The sequence below is a fragment of the Pseudorca crassidens genome, chromosome 3 (assembly GCF_039906515.1).
Source record: "Pseudorca crassidens isolate mPseCra1 chromosome 3, mPseCra1.hap1, whole genome shotgun sequence".
Lineage (NCBI taxonomy): Eukaryota > Metazoa > Chordata > Mammalia > Artiodactyla > Delphinidae > Pseudorca > Pseudorca crassidens.
In genome coordinates, this window is record NC_090298.1 from 171,951,860 (window position 1) to 171,965,848 (window position 13,989).

General features: G+C 57.7%; 1 protein-coding gene across 1 annotated transcript; it reads right to left on the reverse strand.

Annotated features, from left to right (window-relative positions):
- Window positions 1-1,570: 1,570 nt before the first annotated feature.
- CNN2 (calponin 2) lies at window positions 1,571-9,334 on the reverse strand. Its single transcript, XM_067734559.1, has 7 exons — window positions 9,175-9,334; window positions 5,300-5,421; window positions 4,714-4,780; window positions 4,471-4,608; window positions 3,426-3,542; window positions 3,127-3,273; window positions 1,571-2,569 (listed from the first exon to the last, which is right to left on the reverse strand). The coding sequence occupies exons 1-7, from the start codon at window positions 9,235-9,237 to the stop codon at window positions 2,294-2,296; spliced, it is 930 nt and encodes a 309-aa protein (XP_067590660.1). The 5' UTR covers window positions 9,238-9,334; the 3' UTR covers window positions 1,571-2,293.
- Between the last annotated feature and the right edge of the window lie 4,655 nt (window positions 9,335-13,989).

Genomic DNA, 13,989 nt, shown 5'->3' on the forward strand with positions numbered 1-13,989 from the left:
GAGTCGGGCCTCACCCCTGATTTCCCACGGAATCTGCCTCCTTCCCACCCATCCGCACCCCTGCATCCTCGAGTCTCAGGGCCTTCCTCTCTCTCCGGGACACTCCCACCGTTCCAGCCCCCAACTCTTTCCTCCTTCCCTCCGCCCGACAGCGGCTGGGGAGAGCGGCTCCTTTAAGAGGAGCCCTCGGGGCTTCCTTGGTGGCGCAGTGGTTGAGAGTCCGCCTGCCGATTCAGGAGACTCGGGTTCGTGCCCCGGTCCGGGAAGATCCCACATGCTGCGGAGCGGCTGGGCCCGTGAGCCATGGCCGCTGAGCCTGCGCGTCCGGAGCCTGTGCTCCGCAACGGGAGAGGCCACAACAGTGAGAGGCCCGCGTACCACAAAAAAAAAAAAAAGAGAAGACCTCGCAGCAGGCGCGGCACCGCGGCAACGACCTGTACCTGGCGTCCCGCGTCCCAGCCAGGCCCCGCCCCATCCGCTCCCATTGGCTTCCATAGCCGCCACTCAGAGGCCGGGCCAACCGGAGCCGCGCGCGCCGACGGGGGAGGCGGGGTCACAGCCGGGCCGCGCCGAGCCGGGTTTCTTAAAGGGATCGCTCGCCTCTTGCTGCAGCACCCCAAGGAGGAGGGGCGCCCGGCTCATCCCACGCGGGTTGGCCTCCGAACACACCGGCCAGGCCCACGTTGCATAGCCGCCTGCAATACCGCAGCTCCTGGTCTCAGGAGGTCCCTTTCTCCCCACTCTCCCTCCAGCCCTAGCCAAACTCGCCCTAATACTCTGGGACTCCATTTGCCCATCCAGAAAATGGGGGTTCGACTAGAGTCATCATTTGTTCATTCATTCATTCCACAAACATTCCTCGGTCCTTACAGTGGGCCAGGCGATGGCAGAAGGGGGAGGGGGCCCTCAACATCCTAAGATTAGAATCTTGGGTCACGATGGTGACCCTGATTTGGAAGAAACCTCCAGATGTTTCCCTCTCCAGAAAATTGGGTATATTTCACAAGGTCCTAATGAAACAAGTGTGTGGATCCACAGCTCTGGAGGTGCTGGGAAAGGTGAGAAGGGTGGGAAGGGCTCCATGAAAGGAGAGTTTGGGGGCTTCCCTGGTGGCGCAGTGGTTGAGAGTCCGCCTGCCGATGCAGGGAACACGGGTTCGTGCCCCGGTCCGGTAAGATCCCACATGCCGCGGAGCGGCTGGGCCCGTGAGCCATGGCCGCTGGGCCTGCGCATCCCGAGCCTGTGCTCCGCAACAGGAGAGACCACAACAGTGAGAGGCCCGCGTACCACAAAAAATAATAATAATAAATTAAAAAAAAGAAAGGAGAGTGTTGTTGTTGGCACTGGGGCTTTAAGGATGAATAGGAGTTTGCCAGGAGGGTACTCTGGGACGAGTAAATGCACAAAGGCCTGGAGGCTGGATGAAGCCACCGTCCTGAGGACCTACTTACAGGTTTGCCCTTTGCCCCACCCCCAGGTCCCCCCCACCCCCAGATCCCAGGACCCCAGAAGGTATCCAAGCCAGGCACCGCCCCCCAGCCTGTCTTGGGCACCAACTCCAGCACCTTCATTTCCGAAAAAGAGGTTTTATTTCCTTTGGTCCACAGTCGGTATTTCACATTATTTCTTGGTCCCAGGGCTCCTGGGCAGGGGCTGGTCCCCGGGAGGGCCTCTGGGTGGGGGTCCCTGTGCAGTATTTGGTGGGGTGTGGGGACAAGTATGGGGGTTTCTGGCTTTGCCTCAACCACTCAGAACTGCACTATCCTGCCTGGGCCTCAGTATCCCAACTGGGCCCCTGGCAAGGGACAGGGCCGGTGGTCTGAGGGTTCTAGGGAAATCCAGTACCTCACGAGGCCTACAATATTTTGGGACTGTGGCCTGACCTTCTCCCAGTAGCCCCCTCCACCATCCCCCTACCATTCCCCTGAAAAAAAAAAGTATTTTCATTTCACTAAAACGGCCTGAAACTTCTGTGGGTACAGAAACCACAAACTGATCGGCAGAGAAAAGAGAAGGAGGGAAGAAGCAACCGGAAACCACTTGGGGTCGGTCCCCCTCCCTGCCCGGGTTTCGTCTTTCTCCCCTGCAACTTGGCCCAAAGCCTGTTAGGAAACATGCCTGGAGGTGCCCTGGCGGGGACCCCCACCCCACATGCATCTGGATATGGCCTTCACCCCTTCTCCCCAGACCTTCAGCTGGCAGCACTCAGACATGTAAGAAAAACAAGACAAATACACAGAAAAACCCGAAAACCCGGATGGGGCAATGATGGGAGACAGCCCGCATGGGCGCCTCAGTAGCCTGCCTCCTCCTGGTAGTAGGGGGGGTACCCTGGGGCCTCCCCCGGGTCTGGGACATCTCCGGCAGCCGCTGGAGCCCCATCGGCCGCTGGGCCTTGCGGGCAGTACTTGGGGTCGTATATCTGCCGGCCCAGGCCAAATACCTGGCCGCTCTGATTGGCGCCCTGCGTGTAACCCATCTGCAGGGACATGGAAGAGTTGTCACATTTGTCTGTCCCCAGCTTGGTGTCGTAGATGTGCCGCCGGGTCCCTGGGGCCGTCATGCCCACCTGGAGAGAGAGAAGCGGCGTCAGGGAGGGAAGAAAAGGGGAAACAGAGGCCCCAGAGAACTTCCCCTAAATTCTCACACCTTTTCCCACCTCCCTGTCTTTGCACTCACAGTGCAAACTCCTACAGATCCTTCCAAGCCCTGCTCAGAACCCTCTCTTTTCTGACTCTGTGCTGAGTTGATCTGGTGTTTGGGTCCAGCTCTCTCTCCCTGCCAGCCAGGAAGCTCCCCAGGCTGGGGCTCAGGCCTGCCAGGACCTGAATGCTCCAAAAGCATCACACTGATACACCAACATAGCAGGAAAAGTGACAACTGCAGGGTCTAAAAATATCAGAGTTGGATGGGCCTCTGGGCAAAACTTTGAGGGAAACTGAGGCACAGAGCTGGTAACTTCCCCTGGGACACACAGCAGGCTGAGGCAGAGTCAGAGCAGGCACGGCCAGAGGGGTAGGAGGGAAACCCAGAGTGGGTTTCAGCGGGAGATGCTCTCAGCAACAGGGATGAGCCCTCAGGGTTTGGTAAGGTGGGTGGGGGCCCGGGGGGACTGGGGAGGCCCACCTGGCTGGCACACTTGTTTGTGCCCATCTGGAGGCTGATGGTCGAGTGGTCCATGGGGGGCAGGATATGGTTCTTGGGGTCGTACAGATGCCTTCTGGTGCCATACGCCGTCATGCCTGACTGGCTGGCACATTTGTTGGTGCCCATCTGCAGGGACGCAGGTGGGAGAGGTCAGGCTGCCCCCACCAGGCCTCCAGACCCTGCCCCGAACTTGAGGGGCTACCAGGCTGGACAGGGCCTGGGTCGCATCACAAGCCCACCACCCACGCACCCTGGGGCTGGAGTAGCCGCGCACCCACCTGGAGCCCGATGACACACTGGCCCGCCTTCATGGTGGCATCATCAAAGTTCCGCTCCTGCTTTTCCGAGTATTTGACGCCGATGTCCACGCCACTCTGCATCCCCTTTGTCTTGGCCTGGGGAGAAAGAGGGGGTGGGAGTATCAGGGAGGGGCAGCCGGGTCCCCCCAGCCAGGCCCGGGGTGTGTGAGCCCAGGGGAGGCCCAGGTATCTGGCTGCAACCTGCCCCCCACACTAGCAGCCCAACACCTCGGGCTCAGCAGCCCTGTGGCCCCCCGCCTTCCCTCCCTAGGCAATGGCAGCCCCAGCCTTACAGCTGCACAGGCCAAGAATTTTAGGGGGCGTCATCACCTCCTATCTCTCTCACCTTCCATCACCTCCTTCTACCCAGCCCCAGCCACTCGGCCAGGCCACGGCCATCGTCTCTCCCCTGGACGCCTGTCCCCCACTCCTCCCTGGTCTCCCCACCTCACTACCCACGTGGCAATCACAGGGGGTTTCTGAAAGCACCGTTCAGAACACAGTTCCCTGACATGAAAACCTCCTCCTCCTGAAACATTGTTCCAGCCCGTCTTGGTCTCTGTTTTAGACCCTAGACATGGGCCTAACGCTTTCTTCTCCTTCAAGGCACTTCTCACGATTTATAATTTGTAAAACAATGATTTGAAGAGCAAACCCTAATGGGAACTCTGGGTGTTAAGGAGATGTCCACGGAGGTTCACTGATTATGTAAAGTAGGGGGGGCTGTGCATGAGTGGGGGCAGGGGGTAGACGGGAAGTCTCTGTACCTTCCACTCTGTTTTGTTGTGAACCTAAAAATGCTCTAACATAAAATTTTTTGTAAATAAAAAAAATGGAGATTTGTTTGTTGTCTGCCCATAAAGGGGTTGACTGTGTCTGCCTTGGTCACCCTTGGATCCAAAGTGCCCGGCGCCTCGTGGGTGCTCAGAAATCTTTGTGAAGGAATGAATGAACAGCCTCTGAAAATCCCCGCCTGGCTCGCTGTGTTACTTTGAGCAGATTGCTGTGCCTCTCTGGGCCTCACCTTCCCGGCCAGGGCAAGAAGAGACACCTGCACCTGTGTTAGATTCCCACTCTCAAACAGGTCGTTGGCCTCGAACAGGTCCACAGGGTTCATGCCGTAGCTGACCATGGCCTTGATGAAGTTGGAGAGGTTTTCTAGCTGGGAGGAAGCAGGAAAAGGATAGTGAGGGGCCTCGGTCTTACCCCCCCCCCGGTCAGATGGGGTCCCCCAGCCCCATCCTCATTCCACCCCCCTGTCCCTCACCTGGTGCCAGTTCTGCATGGAGCGGTTGATCTTAGGGACTGAGCCTGGCTGCAGCTTATTCATGAGTCTGGGGGGGGCATATGGGATGGTGGGGAAAAGGGAACCTCCATTAGTGTAGCAGGACTTCAGAGACCCAAGAGACTAATTCATGCCTTCCTGGCCAACCTCACTGCCTCTCCCTGGGCCTCAGTTTCCCCTCTTGCAATCCAGTCTTCACCCACCAAAGATGCAAAGATGCCAAAGCGTGACAATAACCAGCACTGGGAGTATAGTCCAGAACCACCAGGTTTGGGGAGTGAATCTGGGAATTTCCGTTAACATTTTTAAGGTGCAAACCATGGAACGTTTGAACCACGGCTGAATAGGGTGCAGCAAAGAAGGTCTTCCAGAAATGTTATAGGCTCTCCCGAGAGGATGCTCCACATTAGAGATCCTAGACAAAGCAGTAACACAAGAAAAAGGAAGAAGAGCAAGAAAGACCAGAGACCCATCAGGAAAAGCAAGCAGGCATCACACAGCACGTGGAGCGTGACCTCATTGTGCAGAACAGTCAGGGTGATGAGCATATGCGGATACACGCACTCACGTGCATAAGATGATCCCATCCTTCAGACCCTTCTGGAAGTCGGGGCCGATGGAGAGGCCAGTGAGTCCCTCGATCCAGCTTCGGAGCTCTGCCTCCTTCTGAGGGTCATATTTGGATAGGAGCTGGAGGGGCAGAGGGCACAGTGTTGGCGTGAGCACATACCCAGCGGGAGCCCAGTGAAGCTCCTAATACGGCAGGGCCCAGGGCTCCAGGGGAAGAAAAGACCGAGGGGCCTAGAGGTCCCCACGCCACCCAAGCAGACCCTTTCCCATCAGCACAGATAAACCACCCCACATCTCTCACTGACAATCGTCGGGGCTAATCTACTTTCACTGGTGTCAAACCCCACAGGGCAGCCAACACGGCCCCGGAAGGATCTGCCCCCACGTCCGCCACCTCCCTGGTCTCCCAGCACTAGAGACACTGGCCTTTCCCTGTTGTTTTTAAATTGTGTTGAGAAACACACAAGAGGTACCATTTTAAAGCTCATTTTAAAGCTCATAAATCAGTGGCATTTAGTACATTCACCAGGTTGTGCAACCATCCCCTCTGTCTGGTTCCAGAATATTCCGTCATCTCAAAAGGAAGCCCGTCCCTATAAGCTGCCACCTCCCACTCCTCCCTGCCCTCAGTCCCTGACAACCAGGAATCCACTCTCTGTGTCTGTGGATCTGCCTGTTCTGGACGTTTCCCATCAATGGAATCACACCCTGTGTGTCCTTCTGTGTCTGGCTTCTCTCACCGAGCATCATGGTCTCAGGGTCCATCCACGCTGTAGCGAGTGTCAGGCTTCACCCATTTTCATGGCTGAGTGCTGTTACCGTGTGTGGAGGGACACGTGTTTAACCATTAACCTGCTGATGGGTATTTGGGCTGTTTCCACCTTTTGGCTCTTGTGAATCAAGCTGCTATAGACATCCGTTTACCAGTTTTATTTGAACACTTGTTTTCAATTCTTTGGGGTATATACCAGGGAGTAGAATTGATGGGTCACAAGATAATCCTAAGCTTAACTTACTAAGGAACCACCAAACCTTTCTCTGCCCCTTGAACTGGCCACAGGGCCAGTTACTGCCTCAGGGCCTTTGCACATGCTGTCACTTTGGACTCAGATGTCTGCACAGCTGGGTCCCTCCCTTCACTCCAGCTGTAGCTTGGAGAGGACCTCCCTGACTACCTGGCTATGACAGCCCTCCTCATCCCCTCCACCCCCAGCCCTCCTTTATTTTCTTTCTAGCTTTTCTCCACCTTCTGCCATATGATCTATCTCCTAGCTTACGTTCCATCCTCACTACGAGCCGCGCCATCCAGCTCAGGCTGTCTCTGGATAAAGATGCTTATGGTCCTGCATCAGCGCTCACTGCTGTCCACAGACACAACACTCCCTGCTCCCCACGACAGCAACTCACAGCACCCAGGGAGACCCAGGACGGTGTGGTGTGCGGGCAGCCCCAGGGCGGCTCCCTGGAGGGGTGGGAAGAAGCTGAGGACCTGGCTGCCCAGCTGGGTGGGCTTCGACCCCAGACCCCTGCCCACCTTTACTCACGCCATCCTTGCCCGTCTCTTTTCCTCTCCTCTACACACCTGGAGGGCACAGGGACCCAGAGCTGCCTTTGCAGCCCCAAGTCCTCCTCCCAGCTCTGCCCCCAGCTCCCCGTGACCATGGAAAGTTTTCACCCTGTGCCTCCGTTTCCCCATTTATGTTTGAATTGTTTTCATAAGGCTTTCCAAACTTGGGCGCCGCTTCCTGCTTCCTGCATATAAAGCCCCAGATGCAGGACCAGGGCTGAGCCGCCCAGAGCACAGGGGATACAAAGGCGGGAGGTTGGCCTGCTAACCCCATCTGCCCGGTCTCTGGCTCCCGCGGGTCTCTAGTTCCCGCGGGTCTCCTCTGGTTCCCGCAGGCCGGGGAGCAGCAGGGCTGGAGGAAGCAGAGGGTGTCATTATGAGAGCCGAGCTTGAAGCAGGCAGGCTGGTCTGGACGCCTGGCCCGCCTGCCCAGCTGGGCCCCGTCCCCGACGGCTCGCAGGGCCCAGCCCCGCCCGCAGTGGCTGCCCAGCCAGCCTTCAGCACATTCCTCCCCACCGCAAACTGCCAGGAATGCAGCCGCTGCCTCCCTGCTAAATCGGGACCAGCTGTTCCCAGTGGTCTAGGCCCCCCAGCCGGCCAGGGATCTCAGAGGGATACACTGGACCTCAGCCTGCCTCCGGGCCATGGGGGGGTGGGGGACTGAGGCCTGGGGGGCTGGGCAGAGAGGGCCCCGGGTCTCCCTCCTCCTCTCAAGCAGCTGGTAAAGTGGATGGGGCGGGGCTGAGAAGCCACAGGAACCTGGTTTCCAATTCGGGGGTGGCCCACCCATTCTCCAGACCTGCAAACTGAGGGCTGGTCACAGGGAGCCTTCTGACTTCATCCCCGACAAGGCAGCTGTCAATCTGGCTCCACGGACTCCATTGCAGGAAGCGGCCCCCACCCCGCTGGGGTGCTGTACTCACCCACTTCCTGCTGCCTCAGGGGAGATGCCTGGACTGCCAGGAGAACCGGTGGCCATGGGGCAGTGGCTGCGGCAGGTCTGGGTTCGAGTCCTGACTGACTCTGCCTCTGGCCAGCTGTGTGCTTCTGGGCAGTTTGAGCAATGTCTCTGAACCCCGTGTGCAAACCAGGGGTCTTGGACCATCCCGGCGCTGGGTGGGGCCCGTAAACACCCCCCTCCTCACCATGGCATTATTGCTGGAGTGGGGAATTGTGTGTTTAAGGGGGAATCATGGGGAGCTTGCCCAGGGACCATGCTCAGTCCGTCGACTTCCCAAACGGGCTGGAAGGAGGCTCCTTGGGGCTCACAGAGGTGATGCGGAAATTCTCCCTCGTGTCTGCAGGCCCTGGAGTGCCGACCGGGCAGGGGCCTGGGAGCTGGCAGGGCTGTGTCCCCGGCATGCCCAGGCAGGCTCCCGGCGGGGCGGCTGCCGCTGTGGGACCACACTCCCAGGTGTCGGTGTGTGCGTGTCGGGTGGACAGGGATGACACACTCCCCTTCACCCTTCCGGCTGGATGACCCTTGCGGGTCAGGCTTAGGACCTCCCTCAGGGCTGGGATCATCCTCTGCTCCTCTCTCCCTAGGTGCGCTGACCCTGCTGTGTGGCCTTGCAGACGTGCCTGCCCCTCTCTCTGAGCCAGAACCACAAGTGCTTTCTTTAAAAGTGTGTCCCCAGGTCCCAGCCCGCATTTGCAAGTTACAAAACCCACATCTTAGGGTCACATTCAGGGGATCCCACGGGTCCTGCGGACGCCTTAGCTATCCCTTTAAAGTTTGTCAGACGGGGACAAAGAGAATGTGGAAAGGAACAGCAGGGGGTGCGAGGTGGAAGGCAGGCCCCCTCAACTCCACCTTCCCCCTGGGTGCCCCGCCTCCCAGGTGTAAGAGGTCGGGGAATTCCTGGGGGGGGCAACGGGCTTCTCACAAACACTCGGCCCGCCCCCTTCCCCTCCCCTCCCCTAAACTTAAGTGGCCCCAAAAGCAGAAGTGGGGGAGGGGGATGAGAAGGGGGCCGCTGGGGTTCCCTCGGGCCTTCTCAGGCCTTGAAGCTCTGGAGGGGCCCAGGGCTGGGGGGTTGAGAGCGGTGGACGGGGGGCTTCAGGCGGGGGAGGGCTGGAGGCGCAGGGCTGGGGAAGGGGTTAGACCCAACCGCTCCCAGATGTTGGGGGCTGCCAGAGCACAGACCTCACTGCTTCCGCCGAGTTGGGGGAGCTTCGGGAGCACCCCCCAGAGGTTAGGAAGGAGGGCCGCCCCCGACGCTGGGGATCCGGCGGGTCGCCCGCCCTGCAGCAGCGGAGGGTGCGACGGGCAGGGCTGGCGGGGCGGAGGTGCGCCCCTCACTCACCCGGTTCTTGACCTCGGCCGAGAGCCCGTACGAGGGCCCCTTGTTGAACTGCGTGGAGCTCATGGCTGGCGGGCGCGGCGCCGCGGGAAGGGACGGGAAGGGACGGGACGGGACGGACGGACGGCCGGGCTGGCAGGCGAGCCGGCGGGGGACGCGGACCCGGCGCCCCGCCCTCGCCGCTGATTGGCGCCCGGCGCACATGTCCTTATAAGGCCGCTCGGCGCCAGATTCCTGCGGCTGCGGGCTTCCTGAGCCCCTCAACCGCCCGACCCCCGCCCCGGCGCAGCACCCCGTCACCAGAAGCCCGGAGGGCCCCGCCCTCTCTGAACCCACGGGAGACTGAGGCAGGGAGGGACCGGGGCCCCGCACCGCCGAGACCCGGCACCCCTGCCCTCTCCCTGCTGGGAGCCCCAAGGCGGCTCTCTCACCCTTTCTGGGTCTCAGTTTACTCTTTTGCACGATGATGGCAGGGGGGAATGGTTGGGTGGGACCCTAATTCCCTTGGGACACTAATGAGGAACCCCCTCTCTGCCACTTAGAGGCGCCTCCCAGTCTAGGTTCCCTTCTGGGAACTCTCCTAGCTGGGTGGTTAGCAAGGGAACTAGGGCAGGCTCTTCAGAGGAGGGGCCATTGGTGCTGGGGCTTTGGTGGATGAGTCGGAGTTCGCCAGTCCAAAAGGGATTAGTGTTCCTGGCAGAACATGCAAAGACCTGGAGGGACCGTCAGTGGTTGAAAGCGTGTAGAGATCAATCTGATAGGTCGGGGAAGTAGGGGATGTGAAGGGGCCTTCAATTCTGGGCTGAGGGATGGTGGGGAATAGGGAAGGGGGTGAAACAACAGAGAGTTGAAGTCAGGAGATGCCTTGGGGGTAGGGCTGAGGCTGCCAAGGGAACCAGGCCAGGCACACACTTGGCACTCAACAGGAGCTGCCTGCTTGTACAGATAAATTAATAACAGAATAAATAAATTCATTTCTTCAGTAACTCATTCATTCACACACCTATTCATTCATTCATTGAAAGCTCCCTGTTGGGGCCTCTGGGCCAGCCCCTTGTTAGGCGATACTGGCTCCCAGGAGACCTTGGCTCTGGCCCTGTCCATCCCTGGGAAGACAAACCCAGGCATAGGCACCCCTGCTCCATGCAAGCAGGTACAGGACAGAAGGCGGGACCTGCGGTGGAGGAAATAGGGGAGGGAGTGGGTGCTCCACTGGAGGGGTGAAGGAAAGAGGCATGTAAGAGGGGATGTGGGATGTGGGGTTTTGAAGCATAAGTAGGAGTTTGACACATTTGACAAGTGGCTGGTTGGGCTCTGTGAGGTCTTAGAGATGACTCACCCTGTCCTTCCCTGGGAGCACTCCTCCCTGGCACCCCACTCCCCGGATATCTACTGACTTTCCCTGACTGTACGTCTCCCATTCCATCTATCTGAAGGCTTTCTTCAGGGTTCAAGTCCTAGCCAGGTGGTCTTGGGTGAGTCTCTTCCCTGCTGGGTGTGTTTCTTCATGTGTGAAATGGGAACCAGTGGTCAACAATGAGACAGTGAGGTGGAGTGTGGAAATGGGTGGTTCATCAGTGTCTAGGTGGGGAGTTGTGGGGGCAGAGGGCGGTTTGAGTGGACCCCTTGCAGGTCCTGCTGGGGCACGGGGGTGGGCAGGACCCAGGGTACTGTGGGGAAGGAGGCTCGAGCCAGTCCCCTGAGTACCTACTCCAGCCTGGGGTGGTCAGTGGCTGCCGGCAACACGCCCATGGTCCTCCTGTCATGCCCTGACCCCTGGTGCTTGTCCAGGGGGGCCACCAGTGACTCTCTAGGGACACCATCCAGAGCTGGGGGCCTCTGGACAGGGAAGTTGCACGTGACACCCGCTGATACTCACCGAGGCAGGCATACTCCAGTGCAGGGGCCGGCCATGTCTGGGGCGCCGGGCGGCTGTGGGGCCTCTGCAGGGCTGGACAGGAGCTAAACCACAGAAGACTGAGCCTGGATGATTCCAAACTTTAGAACCACCTGCCTGCCTTCCCTCTGGTGAACGGGACAAGCCCCCCAATGCCGCCAGGCCTCAGTCTCTCACCTGAGAAATGGGCTTACCTCCCAGGCATTGACATTCACCAGGTGCCCAGAAAAATGCCTGGGACATTGTAGGTACCACATAAGTGCTGGGTGACGCAAATCTTGGCATTTAGACCAGTGGTGACCAATGGGACCGAGATGGCACCGAGAATGCCCTCCTGGGCCCTGTCCCGCCGGCTGCGCGGCTCCTGAGTCCTGGAGGTGTGGCTGGCAAGGCCAAGGAAGGGAAACCTTCACTTTCCTTGATTTTAACTGATTCCAATTTAAAAGTGCAAACCAACACCGGATCCAGTTTTTGGAAAATGTCTGAGTATACGTGAAACCATTTGGGTGTGCACGCGTTTTCCTTTTCAGCGTCAGTTTTACGCAGTCGGGCTACATATGAGTGTCTCCGAGGAAACGTCAGTGTCGGGAAACAGGCCAGATTTCAGACACGGGACAGAAACAGGTGTGAAATACCTCATACATCATTTTTCATATCGATTACCTGTTGCAATGATCATATTTCCCAGATATCAAGTGAAGTGAAATATATGACCAAAACTATTATCTTTTAGTTCTTTAACATGAGCCAACATTTAAAATTCTGTGTATGGTTTGTCTTATTTTTCTACTGCCCAACGCTGTTCTGGACTGTGGGTCAAATTCAGATGCTATTTTTTTTTTTTCCCGGTATAGCCCGCGAGCTAGGAATGGTGTTTACATTTTTAAGAGGTTTTTAAAGAATCAAAAGAAGAATACTATTCCATGACACATGGAAATCATATAATATCCAAATTTCCATGTTTGGACAGAGATTTATTGGCGCCCAGCTGTTTGTGTACAGACTGCTTGTGGCTGAGTAGTCCCTGGGCTGCAAAGCTGAAAATATTAACTTTTTGGCCTTTTACAGAAAAAAGCTTAAAAAAGAAAAAAAGAAAGAAAAAAACTTATTGACCCATGGTCTAGATTCTCAGCCTCCTGGAACTCAAGAAATTCAGATCAGACATCCCAGATTTTGAAACCCTGGGGTTCCAAAAGCTTGTCATATTATAATTTGAGAAACTCCCCCAGGACCTAAAACTTACAAAATTATGTGGTTCTGTATGATCCTATGACCTCAGCGGCCCCCACCTGGGCCTGGGTTCCAATCCCCAGTCAGCTGAGGTAAGGGCATGTTGACTCAACACATGTCAAAATCTTAGGAATTTTGGCTTAGCGTCAGAACGTGGCAGGGAGGTCTGGGGCCTCTGCAGCTGTCCTCCGCCCTTGACCAGCCACCCTCTCCCTGCCCCCCCCCCCCGCCCCCGCACTCACCTCTTTGTCTCGGACTGATCCCGGGGAGACTGCAGTGGGGGTAGGGGAGGTGTGGAATGATGCAGGCTCACTGGGGGCGGATGTAGGTATTCTGGGGCAGGATCTCCTCCGCGATGCCAGAGGGACGTGGGCCAGGGGCTGGAGGACCTGGAGTTGCAGGAAACCCCAGAGCCTCAGCCTCCGGTGCTGGGCTATGGGGGTGGGGCCTGGCGGTCTGGGTGGCTGGGCACAGGGGCTGCAGGTGTGGTGAGGGGCTTGGGCCCCTTCCCTGCAATGTCAGGGCTCTGAGTGAGACCCCGGAGGGTCCTATGGCCCCAACGATGCAGCGAAAACAAAATAACAGTAACAACAGGAACTTCTCTGGTGGTCCAGTGGGTAAGATTTCGTGCAATGCAGGGGGCCCGGGTTCCATCCCTGGTCGGGGAACTGGAGCCCGCATGCATGCCGCAACTAAGAGTTCGCGTGCCTCAACTAAAGATCCTGCATGCCACAACTAAGAGCCGGCACAGCCAAAATTTTAAAAAAAAGTAACAATAAAATCTCAAGCCTGTTAGGTCAGGAACCTCCCTTGCTCCCAATCCTCCATGGCTGCCCACTGCCCCCTCAACAAAGGTGTCCTCCAGGCCCCACGCTCTCCCTTGCTCACTCTGCTCCAGACACGGGGGCTTCTCCTCGCTCTGCCGCTAATGATCAGCGCCAGGCCTGCCTCAGGGCCTTTGTCCTGGCTGCGCCCTCCGCCTGACACTCTTTCCACCTGGCCTGTTCACTGTCCACCTTCCAGCACCTTCTCAGTGAGCCCCAGCCCAGGCTCCAGGTCCCAATGCCACCCACACATCCCAAACAGGTACCACATGATGACCACAGCATCCTCCGAAATCCAGCCCATCTTCTAAATTCCCGACTGTGCCCAGAAGGGCGGGCCTGGGGTCTGGTCCTTCCTTGTGTCTTTGGCTTAGATTTGGAACTCTCTCCGCCCCCACCTCCCGCTATACTCCTTTTCTGTGACCATGACTTTCACTTGCTCTCCAGGGCCGCATGTTTCCCTATGTGGGAGTGAGCACTAGACGGCGCTGCCCAACACAGCAGCTGCTTGCCACACGGGCCCATTTCCACACAAATTACACCAATAAAAGTAAAGTTTACGGGTTTCCCTGGTGGCGCAGTGGTTAAGAATCTGCCCGCCAATGTAGGAGATATGGGTTTGAGCTCTGGTCTGGGAGGATCCCACATGCTGCGGAGCAACTAAGCCCGTGTGCCACAACTAGTGAACCTGCGTGCTACAACTACTGAAGCCTGCACGCCTAGAGCCTATGCTCCACAACAAGAGAAGCCACGGCAATGAGAAGCCCACGCAAGGGAGAGTAGCCCCCGCTCTCCACAACTAGAGAAAGCCTGCACACAGCAACAAAGACCCAACGTAGCCAAAAATAAATAAATAAAATGAATAAA

What these genes read in the sequence shown, in the direction of transcription:
- CNN2 (XM_067734559.1), bottom strand. Translation starts at nt 9,237, where the DNA reads ATGAGCTCCACGCAGTTCAACAAGGGGCCCTCGTACGGGCTCTCGGCC. An exon ending in CGGCCGAGGTCAAGAACCGG is followed by an intron (nt 5,422 to 9,174) that starts GTGAGTGAGGGG and finishes CTGCCCCTCCAG; the next exon opens with CTCCTATCCAAATATGACCC. An exon ending in CCATGCAGAACTGGCACCAG is followed by an intron (nt 4,609 to 4,713) that starts GTGAGGGACAGG and finishes GCTTCCTCCCAG; the next exon opens with CTAGAAAACCTCTCCAACTT.